The sequence below is a fragment of the Hemicordylus capensis genome, chromosome 6, assembly GCF_027244095.1.
Source record: "Hemicordylus capensis ecotype Gifberg chromosome 6, rHemCap1.1.pri, whole genome shotgun sequence".
In the NCBI taxonomy this organism is placed as follows: domain Eukaryota; kingdom Metazoa; phylum Chordata; class Lepidosauria; order Squamata; family Cordylidae; genus Hemicordylus; species Hemicordylus capensis.
The window spans coordinates 99,408,467-99,420,408 of record NC_069662.1 but is presented as its reverse complement, the minus strand read 5'-3'; the positions used below and the strand labels follow the sequence as shown (position 1 = coordinate 99,420,408).

Sequence of the window (11,942 nt, the reverse complement as noted above, 5' to 3'; positions counted from 1 at the left end):
GTGTGTAACTTTTTTCTCCTCCTCCTTTCCAGGTTAATCAGAAGGGCTCAGAAAAGCCTCTTGAGCAAACGTTTGCAAAAATGGTAAACAGCTTGGGAAATGGAATGGTCAGGTACATGCCAAATGAAATTTATTTGCATCTGTTCTAGAAGAACTGATTGTTTAAAAGACCTGATGGGACTTCTGTATACAAAGACTGACTAGCCAGGTTCTATATGTACATGGTGTTAACTCACTCATGTTCCACAGGTTTTATTCAGGGCTTTAATTGAATCTTACGTTACAGGAAGATAAGAACTAGAACAAAGCTTGTCCCTATAACCCAGGGGTGTACAAGTCAAATACCCTGGCGGGCTGGAACCAACCATGACTTGGTAGGCAGGGGCCAAGGTAAATTTTCAGCACATTAATGATAACGTGGACATTTAAATATTAAAAAAATTAATGAAAGTAAGTATTCGTTGCCCACAGCATGAGAAGAGGAGGCTCCTAGCAACCTTTCTTCTTCCTTGTCCCCCATGCATTTTCAACGCCTTCAAAGGTCAGTTTTGAAAGGGGGCTGACCCCCACTAGGTCCATGGGGCAAGGTGACAATTTGCACCTCACTTCAAGCACCACAATACTTTGGGCCAGCCCTTGGGCCAGCAAACAAAGTCCCCATGGGTCGGATCTGGCCCCTGCACCTTACATTGTGCAGGCCTGCTATAACCTCTGGAAAACTTGAAGTTTCCCTTCCCATCGTTGCAAATAAGTGCTATGACTCTGTTGCTTTATTGAAATGAACATGTGCAAGTTCTAAGCATGCATGTGAAGCAAAACCTGAGTGAAAGGAGGAGATGTAAAGTAGAATGATGACTTTCCTTGGGGGGTGGAGAGAAGACCTGAGGACATTGAAGCTAGGTCCCCACTCTGGAATGGAGGGGAAGCCCTTTAAAGTGATTGTCAGGCCAAGGGTGACCTCTTGGTCGGTGTGGGTGGAAGACTTGAAGATGAGAGCCGCAGGACTGCCATGCGGCTCTTGATCTGGGAGCACTTTGGAAATGTATGTGTTTATCTGAGATAGGACACTCGGGGCTTATAGACCTGCTGTTGGAAAAGACTGAAGACAGGATTGTGCATATCCTGTAAGCCTTCGTTCTGAAGAAGCATTGCTCTGCACATGAAGCTGGCAAAGCAAAGCAAATACCATGAAATGTATTTTTACTACAGTAACATATCCATCAGCCTTTGCTGACTTGTCCCCTTTCCTCCTTTTAGCAAAGATATGTCTCTGTCCCTCTGATTCAAACATATATAATGTCTTAACACACACACTTTCTTTCTCTGCCTAGATATATAGCATTTGACTTTCATAAAGAATGCAGTCATATGAGGTGGGATCGGCTACAGATTTTATTGGATCAACTAGCTGAACAACAGGATGAATTTGGGTAATACAGGAAACTGCAGTGTGCAGGCAATTGGTTGTGGACATTAGAAGCTACTCAATAATTAGATTATGTGCCCCAGACAGCAGCAATAAACTGCAAGACAGTTTGTCCTGTAGCTTGCAAACTTTATTCTCATTTTCTGAGCCATAGGAAATCTAAAATTTCTGCTCTAACAAAATTTAATATCTCATATGAAAAGGAAGCCTAGCGTGAACACTTCATCTTAGTTCTTATTCAGGTATACCTACAGAGCAGTCACAGAAAATCCCCTCCATAACTACTAGTAGGACACTTGGCTTCTTTCCGTTTCATTGGCAGACAAAAGGATGAAGTGTTAACTGCAGTTTTCTAATAAAAATGCTTATTAAAAGGAGAACTTAAACCCAAGGTGTGTGTGTGTCTGTGTGTCTGTGTGTATAAAAAGAAAGAGAAAGAAAGAAATCCAAAACTAATTCTCATAGCAAGAATCCCTTAAGGTAAAGGGATGAATGCAATCTTCCAAGAAACAATCCTCCTTCCCAAATCTTGTTCCTTGGGTATTTCAAAAACTAAGAGCAAAAGTGAGTCCTTAATTAGTTGCATTGCCACAACTAATTTGTGCTGGATTGTGGACAACTTGGCTCATTCCAGAAATCATGTAGGTAAAGAATATAGGCTCTATGTATTAAGCCACCGAACTTTGCTTTGCACCTCACCTCTCAGACAGTCCCTGAATATTAATCTTTCATATGAATTTCCTAAAGTTCAAGAGCTCATGTTCTCCCAGCGAGATTTTTAAAAAAAAACTTTAAGCTGCAGACGTTTATGCCCATATTGGAAACTGGTTTGCATCTCCCCTTGATTTCAAACGCAGCTGGGGGGCTGCTTTCAAGAAACGGCAGTCAAGACTCTTCTGGGAAATATCAAACTTGGGTTACAGTTCTGTGAATTGTCCTGGCGCTTATCTTTAATACCAGATAGACAAAACATGAAAGTGTTAAAATGTTGAAGTTGGAGAAATAAAAGGTGTGATAGGATTTGAATGGTTAGAAGACTTGTAACCTTAGTGATGACCATATACCTACACATTAAATGGCAGTAATATTCTGAAGTTGGTGGGCATCCTCTAAAGTTAATGAAATTGCGGGGTGGGGGCATTGTCAGTATAATGGTCAAACCCACTTTCGTAGGCCATGCTGGTCTTGCCAGTAGAGAATAAATTAAAGCTAGGCCTTGTGCATGCTTACCCAAGCTGCCTTGTGTATTTCAGCTACTTTCTAGTTGATTCTGAAGGCAAGGTGGTGATGCAACAAGAAGGGACTTTCCGTAGTAACTGTATGGACTGCCTGGACCGGACGAATGTCATTCAGAGCCTTTTAGCACGCCGCTCTCTTCAAGCACAGCTTCAGGTTGTCATCCTACGAGCCTTTCTCTCTCTTTTCAAGCACGTTGCTGGTATTGTAGAAGTAACAGCCTGTACAGTTCTTGAAACGAAATATACTTGAAATACAAGATTCCCCACCCCATACCCCGACGTGTTAAAGTGCTCAGTTATGCATGTAATAAACATGTTAGCAGAATCCCAATGTATTTCTAAGCACTGGCTTGTTTTTCATTGCAGAGGTTGGGTGTGTTGCACGTTGGCCAGAGAATTGAAGAACAAGCAGAATTTGAGAAAATTTATAAAAATGGTAGGTTTCCATCTTGGCTCCCAACTCACAGTGACCCTGTGTGCAGTTTATTTACTGTCTCTCCCCGCTCCTCCTCCTTAAATGTTTCTTTCCTCTGTTCACAGCATGGGCTGACAATGCAAATGCTTGTGCCAAACAGTATGCCGGAACAGGTGCCTTAAAGACCGACTACACAAGGCAAGTTTGAGCCAGTCTTGTTGGAAGAAGATGCACAGAAGTCACTTTAGGGAAAGCCTCTCCTGCTGCTTAGATACCGATGTGCAAACTGGCTACAGTAGTTGCTGTGGAAAACCATGTGTAACACTTAACAGTCAATATACCAATGAAGGCCCTTGTAAGATCTCCTTAAAATTTTATATCCTGCTTAGCAAGCCTAACTAATGTGCCTCTCAAAGCATTAGTTAATATCACTATAAACATATCCTAGAACTAGCAAATCTGGTCAGACATGAAGTACAATAAAAGCCATTTCTGCTGCTGCTACCATGAGTCAGTTGTGTGAAATGTTAATGGTTAACACCGACACATCAGACCTTGTGTTAGACCAGTTTCTTATCTATTGATCACATAGAGAGATGGAGCAGGCTCCCATAATCCCAGTTGCGGGATGTGAGTGTGTGGATGGTTTTTGTGTGTCCCCCCCTCCCCCCTGCCTCCTCCTCTAACCTGCATTTCAAATGAAAAGAAACTCGTGTCTCCTCCCCCAAACCCTCCACTAGGTTTGGAAGACATAGGCTTGTTGCACATGCCGAGTTTGGGTAAGAAACACACCCGCTGTCTTGTTTCTAACTCATATGTCAGCTCTGGTAAGAGAAACACCCCTGAGAAATGACTCTGCACTTGTTGAGAGAGGCAGAGGGCTTGGAAGTGAGGTGGGCATTTTTCATACTTGAGGTGATATTTGAATAAGAAATGGTGAAAGTGTTTTTTTAATGAAACCTCTGTGTACTTGAGACAAAAGGTAGTCTCTTCCAAACTCTTTGCTTGCTGGAAGCCTTGGCAGAAAGGCAGAGTTTCCTCTTGCTTTTGATGTGGCGTCAAGAAGGGAGAACAGATTTCTGCACAGAAGTACACATTGTCAGTACTAGATATATTCCTGGCCCAAGAACTAGCATTGCTAATGGATACCGGGTGTCATTGTAACGATGCCAGTTTTACACTGAGCTGTAAAGTTACAGTCCACAACGCTTTGGACTGTCGGAAGGCCTGGTGTTTGCTCTAGAAAACGTGGGCTAAGTTGTTGGGCTATGAAAGAGAGATACAGCGGGGCAGATCCTTCAGCTGGGTGTCCTGCTGTGTGTTTGGGGATATGTCCTAGTTTTGAAGTGGGGGTGCTTGAAGTGTCCTAAGGGGGCTGTCCGTGTGTTTTGAAGTGAGAGGTGTTGAGGAGGGCAGATTGATACTGAGCTAGTCAGCCAGGCTGATATTTGTGGACCTTTGGATGGCAGTTGGATGCAAAGAGTCCATTGCCCAGCACCCTTGACAGTGGGCTTCAATTCCTAACTTATTGGAGATGTCTGTCTTTCCCCCCCTACCCCCGGCTTTCTATACATTCAGAACTGGGAAGAGAACTCAATGGGGCTTGCTAATGGATGGCTGGAACTCACTCATACGTTACTACAAAAACAACTTTTCTGATGGATTTAGACAGGTACTGAATTCCCAGGACTTGTGTTTTATCATTGCTCCTTTTATTTTGCACCAGTTTGTCTGCTGTGTTACGGGGTATGTTGGATAGGGAGGTCGGGGATTTCCATTGTGTGGTGGTGGAAGAAGAGCAGTGAGGACAAGGCTAGTTTGGTTCTGGAGAATTGGAGATGTCCCCAAAAAGCAGTCTGGAGGAGGAGGGAAATATTTGTGTGGTTTGACAAACCAGCAAATGAGAGGCTACTTTAGGCATAGGGAGAAACCTAGTGAAAGGAAGATAAACAGGTTGGGCAGACGGTAATACACAGAGGGGTAGAGATAAAGGGAAAGGACTTGTTGCATTTATATCCTGCCCTTGCTTCATGGAGCAGTTGGTCATGGTCAGTGGGAGGGCGTCATTTCTGTTTCTGACACCAGTCCCTGAAATACATAAGGCTGAGAGAGAGTGACTGGCTGAGGTTTTGAATTTGGGATTCCCACATCCAAGCCCAGCCCTCTAGCCACTGCACCATGCTGGCTGGGAGCCGGTGCTGAAGCTGAGGAGATGCTGTAATCCATAGCAGTGGGAGGGAAGTACCTTAACAGAGACATCTTGAAGGTGCGGATAAAGTGTCATGAAGTGGCAAGGAAAGCCACCAGAAGAATGGCTGAGCTGTGGTATTTCGAATCTCTCTAACAAAGGTTGGGTTTGAGAGACGCTGAAAGACTCTTCCTTTCTAGCAAGACGTGAGGCTTAATTGCAAACCATTTAACTCTGAATTGTTTTTCAGGATGCTATTGATCTATTCCTTGGAAATTATGCTGTGGATGAAGTAGATTCTCTCAGTCCTCTTCATGTACACAAAGACTGGAAATTCTTGGCTGTAAGGATTTTCACTAATATTTGAAATGCTGTTTTTATAACAGTTCTTTACTTCACTGAACTGAGCTAAGAGTAATAAAGTGTTCTGTACTGGGGTTGCATGAGCTTCCACATCTTGCTTACCAGAATTAAAGCCTTAATTTACTTTTGATAAAAAGTGGAGTACCTTTCAGCACTTAGATCTTTGGTTTCAAGAAAGGAATAGTGTCCAGTATGGGTTAGATCTGTATCTTGCCCTTCTTCAAATGATATCAGAGTGATCTCTCCTTTGCAGGCACAGAGCTTCACTGGTGAGGCTTAAAGGGGCCTCCTGCGAGTAGGTGAGCCAGTGTCACAGTGGTTAATGTGACCGTGTGACTGTTTTCACTGGGCTACTGTGAAGATGAATGACTAAAACACTGATCACGGTGATCTTCGCAATTTTCAATAGGAGGGCTGCCACCGCCAAGGCCCTCACTTGGTGTTTGGAATCGGCTTGACAAGCACAGTAGCAGAGTGGGAGGGGAGGAGTGGCAGTCTTGAGGGCGGGAGTCCTGTCCCTTGAGCAGTGGAAGGCCAGCTAGAATCCAGCTTTCTTTAAAATATTTTTTGGTTAAAACCAACTGACTTGGAGAGCAGTCCATGTAAGGCTGGGGCTGTAGCTCGGAGCACCTGCTTGCTTGCGGAAGGTCCCAGGTTCACTCCAGGAAAGACTGGGAGAGACCTTCTGCCTGAAACCTTGGAGAGCTGCTGCCAGTCAGTGTAGGCAATACTGAACTAGATGGACCAATGGCCTGAGGCAGCTTCCGATGTCCCTAGGACTTCTGTCCGGGTTTTATTGTTCTTACTGTGTACATATTTCCGACCCTATTTCTGCAACTGGAGACTTCTAAAACAAAAAAAACATTGTTGCTTGTGTTTATAGCACATGTTTTGCATGATACTGTGTATCCTTTCTGATGCACAATGAGATCTTATAGTTACAGAAACGATACATATTCCAGAAAGATAGCTCTGTTAGTACCTTGCAGCAAAAACTAGCAGACGGTATTGTAGTATTTAAACAATTAACAAATATGGTATACACAGTTGAGACCAGGTTCCAGAAGAAATGTTCCCCCATCAGGCTGTCTGTGCATGGAGGCTTTTATTGAAGGCCCTCTCCTGGGTGCCCCGTCACCTAACACAAGGGAGGTGGTGGTTGGAGAGAGGGCCACTATGGTTGTAGCACCCTGCTTGTGAAACTCCTTCTCCAGGAAGGCTCCCCTGATCCCCACCTTGACGTCCTTTTAGCACCAGGCAAAGACCTCTTTATTCTTCCAGGCCTTTCAGTCTGTGATGGAATGTGTGTTAATTGCTGCTGGGGTTTTTTTTTCTTTTAGGTATCCCCATTTACTGTTGTAAGCTGCCCTGGAAGAGTGCGGGCGGGTGGTGGTGGGAGGCCTACTGGAGCTTATACTATAAATTTACTAGTTGCCACAGGATCCTTTATATGCTAAGCATTTCTGAAAACGGGGATGTTTCCCTCATTTCCTACTCAGGATTTTTCTGCTTAGATTGGGATATTAAAATATTCACATACCACTTGCCTGCATTGCAGCATATTCAATACATCACATAGAACTGAGCTTTAAAACATGTATTGCCTCTTAATTCTTTTTTGCTTTTGTTTTTCAGTTGCCTATTATTATGGTGGTTGCTTTCTCCATGTGCATTATCTGCTTGCTTATGGCTGGTAAGTGATCACTAGACTTACACATGTAAACTTCTAACAAGGTATTATCCATGACTAGTTACTTTGGTTTTTTGAAGATTAATTAGTCACTCCTCCTGGAGCGATGTATCTTCAAGGCCAAGTCTGAGCAGTGCATGGCCAAGTGATCACAAGTGCTGTGGCAAATGGAGTAAGGAATTTAACAGATGGCCTAACCACCATAGAGAACTCAGTGTACGAACAGTCTGCGGGTTCTCGGAAAATCCCATCAAACAAGCTTGAAATAGTCTCACTGAACCATAAAGTTGAAAGGTATTTGAAGGCAGTCTAAGCCAGCTTCATGCTCCAAAGGAGAATCCTCCAAGCACCAGTCCATCATTCACATACTAGTGTCTTGCAAAGAAGGTGTATTGCACCAGAGTGCATACAGGAAAGGCACAGCTTTGGTAGCTAAGCAGTTCACATACTTGAGCAAACTGGTATTACCTGCTGGTGAGCTGATGAACTGGTAATCAAAACAATTGAGTGGATAAACAACCATAGCAAGTAACATTTCAGTTATATACAGTGGTCCCTCTACTTACGAAATTAATCCGTTCCGAATGCACATTTGTAAGTCGAAAAGTTCGTAAGTCGAAAAGCGGTTTCCCATAGGAATGCATTGGGAACGGATTAATGCGTTCCGGAGCCTAGAAAAAAGACCCAGACCCCCAGTAAGGCTTGCAAACTGCACAGGAACATTTCTTTTCAAGAATAAACAGGCAGTAAACAGGCAGGCAAGTCAAGGAAACCGCATGTAAAATTCTTAAGTCGAGGAAACCCCATCTAAAAATTTGTAAGTCGAAAAAACCGCATCTAAAACCGGATCTAAAACTGCCGTTTGTAACTCGAAAAATACTTATGTCGAGTAGTTCGTAAGTCGAGGGACCACTGTATTAGTAGTGCCATGACCCAGACTGGAACTAAATACTGTTGTTGGTTTTTTAAAAAAATTATTTGGCTATAGAAAACGGACTACTTAATTAAAAAAAGGGGAGGGATGGAAGATTAACAGTGCAGAAACATTTATAAGTATGTCTTGTTCAGTTTTATATGCTCTTCATCTGGCTTACAGGCTACCAAACACTGTTAACTTGCACATCCAAACCTTCTGTCAGCTAGACTTGTAAGGTCAAGAGTTCGGAGCATTCCGCTTTTAAAGGGTGGCAACTTTCACTGTATGCATGACGCAGGAGCTGCAGTTTACTCTGTGGGGTGGTGGGGAAGGGAAACAATTCCTCTCTTTAGGAGGGATCTGGTGTGTTCCTTCTGCACACCCCACTTCCTGCTTTTAAGTCCCAACTTAAGTTTACGCTAATGGCAGACTGTCCTGTGCTGCCTCTTGTACAAAATTATACTTGGCTTGGGAGACAACACTCTGCTTATTAGTGCTTGCTAAAACATGAGCCACTTGGCGGAACAGTGTAAGCATAGTCATTAGTTATCTGCTTAGAGCAGATAATGGTTAAACACACACATGCTATTAATCCTCTATAATAAAAGGCTTGAGCGTGATCCCGTGTCTTTCTTGGCCGTTCTGGGCATGTGCTCCGCGCATGCCCAGAACGGCTGAGAAAGATACGGCCGCAGGGACACGGGCGGCCATGTTGGCAAGAGCGGCGGGCTAAGAAGAAACTATGGGGAGGGAGACGCAGGGATCGGGGAGGGCAGCGGCGGTGGCGGGTGCAGCCCGGCTGCCACCGAAGCCGGACGGGAGGAGGCAGCGGCAGGGGAAGCCAGCCAAGGTGGTGGCTCTGCCGCCGCCTCAGCCAGAGAACACGGTACGGCCGAGCGGCCGCGAGACTGGGCCTGCTGGCGGCGGGGGAACTGAGCCCGCTGGCGGCCGGCGGCAGGGAGACTGGCCCCGCTGGCGGCGGCGGCCACTGCAGGGCGACTGGGGTCAATGGCGGCGGAGGCGGGGAGAGGACTGGGCCTGGCCACTGGCGGCGGCGGCCACACTCGGCCCCGCCAGAGACGGAGGGAACGGGAGGTGGGGGGGGGGACACGCTAGCGCCTGTTATTTTAACGGGCTAAAAAACACTAGTGGAGAATAAAATGGTATGGTCAACTCCACAATACAACTGTTTCATATTCCTTGCCAAGAGAGATCTACCTGCATCTTAATCTTCCCTTGTGCCATTCTGTCTTTCCCCCACCACAAACGCTCATGTCCCCCCGCTCCACTTGCCCCTTATATTTATTTTTTTATTATTATTATTATTATTATTATTTTATTTTAACATTTATATCCCGCTCTTCCTCCAAGGAGCCCAGAGCAGTGTACTTCATGCTTAAGTTTCTCCTCACAACAACCCTGTGAAGTAGGTTAGGCTGAGAGAGAAGTGACTGGCCTGAAGTCACCCAGCTAGTCTCATGGCTGAATGGGGATTTGAACTCGGGTCTCCCCAGTCCTAGTCCAGCACTCTAACCACTACACCACGCTGGCTCTCTCTGTGTGTGTTCCTTTATAGATAAGGAACATTATTTTGGAATTAGCCACCTCAGCAGACTGGTTTTCCTTTATTTGGTTGCTCTTGTGATTCCTAAAAGAATTCTTCTGGGTAATTGAGAGCCATTTATTCTGTTCTACAGGTGACACATGGACAGAGACGTTGGCCTATGTGTTGTTCTGGGGAAGTGCAAGCTTTGGAACTCTTGCTATCATCCTTTACAATGGCAAGGATTTTGTAGATGCGCCCAAACTCGTCCAGAAGGAGAAGATGGACTGAATTTGTGTGTGTGGAAAGCGGCTTGGTAGGGATGGCTCCTCAAGCCACACTTGGAGCCTCTACTGACCTGCTTTCCACACCAACTCGTGGTCTTTTTAGCTTTCATCTTTGCAGGTGAAAAAATGAGTCCAATTTGTCCCTTGGTGGTGGAAGGGATTGACTGTTCTAGTTCTATAGTCTCAGTGATTGTTGGAGTATTGCATTTTCTGGTGAGCTTGCATACACAGCATTAGGGGGATTGAGAAAGGAAAGCCAAATAGTACTGTGGTCCTCTCTAGAGTGTGAACTGCATTCTTAAAGGGACCTCCCAAGCTTTACAGTTCAGCGGTGTACTATTGTCAAACCTTTCAGTCTTTCAAGAGATGCAGTTCTATGGAGAGATCAAGAGATCTAGCTGTTGCTAGAGTACTGTATACTGATACTAGTAAAAGCCTTGCTGTTAACAATAACAAAACTTGCTGCTTAATTAAACTTGTAGTTGGGCACCCATGTATTCAAAACAAAATGTCAATGTTAGCAAATGCAGGGTTATTTGTTCTTGCATATATATGCATTTTCCTAAGAGTGGAGGAAGAGGTCCTTTCCCCCAATCAAATTGTAAGTCTCTCCTGCCCATTCTGGGACTATTGATGCAATATTCTGTTAAATCATTGTTGAGAAGATGGGGTGTACAACTTGGGTTTGTTTGGAATGTGTCTTGCACTGCTTTAATGATCTTAGAGGACTTGGATGACAAATTTCAGTGTGACTCAAAAGTTCATTTGTCTTTTTAAAAAAGATATATATATATATGGAATCAAAGAATGTAAAACTGCTTATTTGAACCCTCTTATGCTAAAGGTCCAAAGTACTTGTTCCTTTCTGAAGCGTTGCAAACAGAGAACATATTTCCTATTAATTTGGCAAACCAGCTGCTGCTTATACTGACTTGGATTTTGTAGGGATAATCTGTGGAAGAGAGAATAACTCAACTGATAAACTTTCTTGGGTAAATTCCATGTTTTGCACTCGGGATCAACATCTGCTTGCTTTTTGTGCATGATGTAATTATATTTCTCTACAACTGTAACTTTCACTGAAAATGACTAAGATATAATAGCCTTGTGCTGGTTATCAATAAATGTGTGTCTCAAATTTAGTGCTTCCAAGCTTTATATTAAAACTAGATGATCTGAATCAAGGACCAATTTTAAACTGTTCTCATCCATTTTCTAATTACTTGTTTAGAACCAGACTTGAATCTGCTTCAGGTGCTGCACATTATTTAATATTTCCTGTACTTACAACTGTATATTAAACATTGCAATTATGAATTTAAATATTAGAATGTGTAGACTGCTAAGGTTGTCACTCAAAGCTAGAACTCCACTCTGCTGCAGCATGTTCATTGTATGACTATTGAACATACTGTACATACTCTGCAAGTGGCAATTGTTCATTTTAACCTTGAATCTTTGAGGGCCTTTGAGTTTAAATATTCTCTCACAATCACTTGTAATAAATATATGAAGCTCCTATTTGCTTTTTAGATGATGCAGTGAAAAGAATGATTGGCAAAGTTGGTTTGAAATAAAAACCCAAAATCATCTATTCAAGTGTGGAAAATGAAGGTGGCTTGTGTATTAAATGTTTGGTTTCATTGTCATATTGTGTGTTTGAAACAACTTCTGACTGGTCTTTCCAGTGCATTTCCCATTAAGCTGCAATAGAGAAGCTACCTTGGGCAGCTAGGCATTGTCAGTACAGAACTAAACTATTGTAAGGTGGGGGATTGGAAGATTGTCTGTATTCCAGGGCTTTGCAAAGAGGTTGCATTTTAAAGTCCACATACAATGTATTCCAACAATAATAAAACTCTTTTCTAAGTACTGA

General features: G+C 43.5%; 1 protein-coding gene across 1 annotated transcript in view; it reads left to right on the top strand.

Moving 5' to 3' along the window:
• SACM1L (SAC1 like phosphatidylinositide phosphatase) overlaps positions 1-11,942 on the top strand; it is a 58,724-nt gene extending 46,782 nt beyond the window's left edge. The window contains exons 12-20 of the mRNA XM_053262014.1: positions 33-112; positions 1,332-1,430; positions 2,680-2,818; positions 3,031-3,100; positions 3,205-3,277; positions 4,658-4,751; positions 5,518-5,610; positions 7,266-7,323; positions 9,934-11,942. Coding sequence (XP_053117989.1) covers positions 33-112; positions 1,332-1,430; positions 2,680-2,818; positions 3,031-3,100; positions 3,205-3,277; positions 4,658-4,751; positions 5,518-5,610; positions 7,266-7,323; positions 9,934-10,070 — 843 coding nt within the window. The 3' untranslated portion in view covers positions 10,071-11,942. The remainder of the gene's footprint in view (positions 1-32; positions 113-1,331; positions 1,431-2,679; positions 2,819-3,030; positions 3,101-3,204; positions 3,278-4,657; positions 4,752-5,517; positions 5,611-7,265; positions 7,324-9,933) is intronic.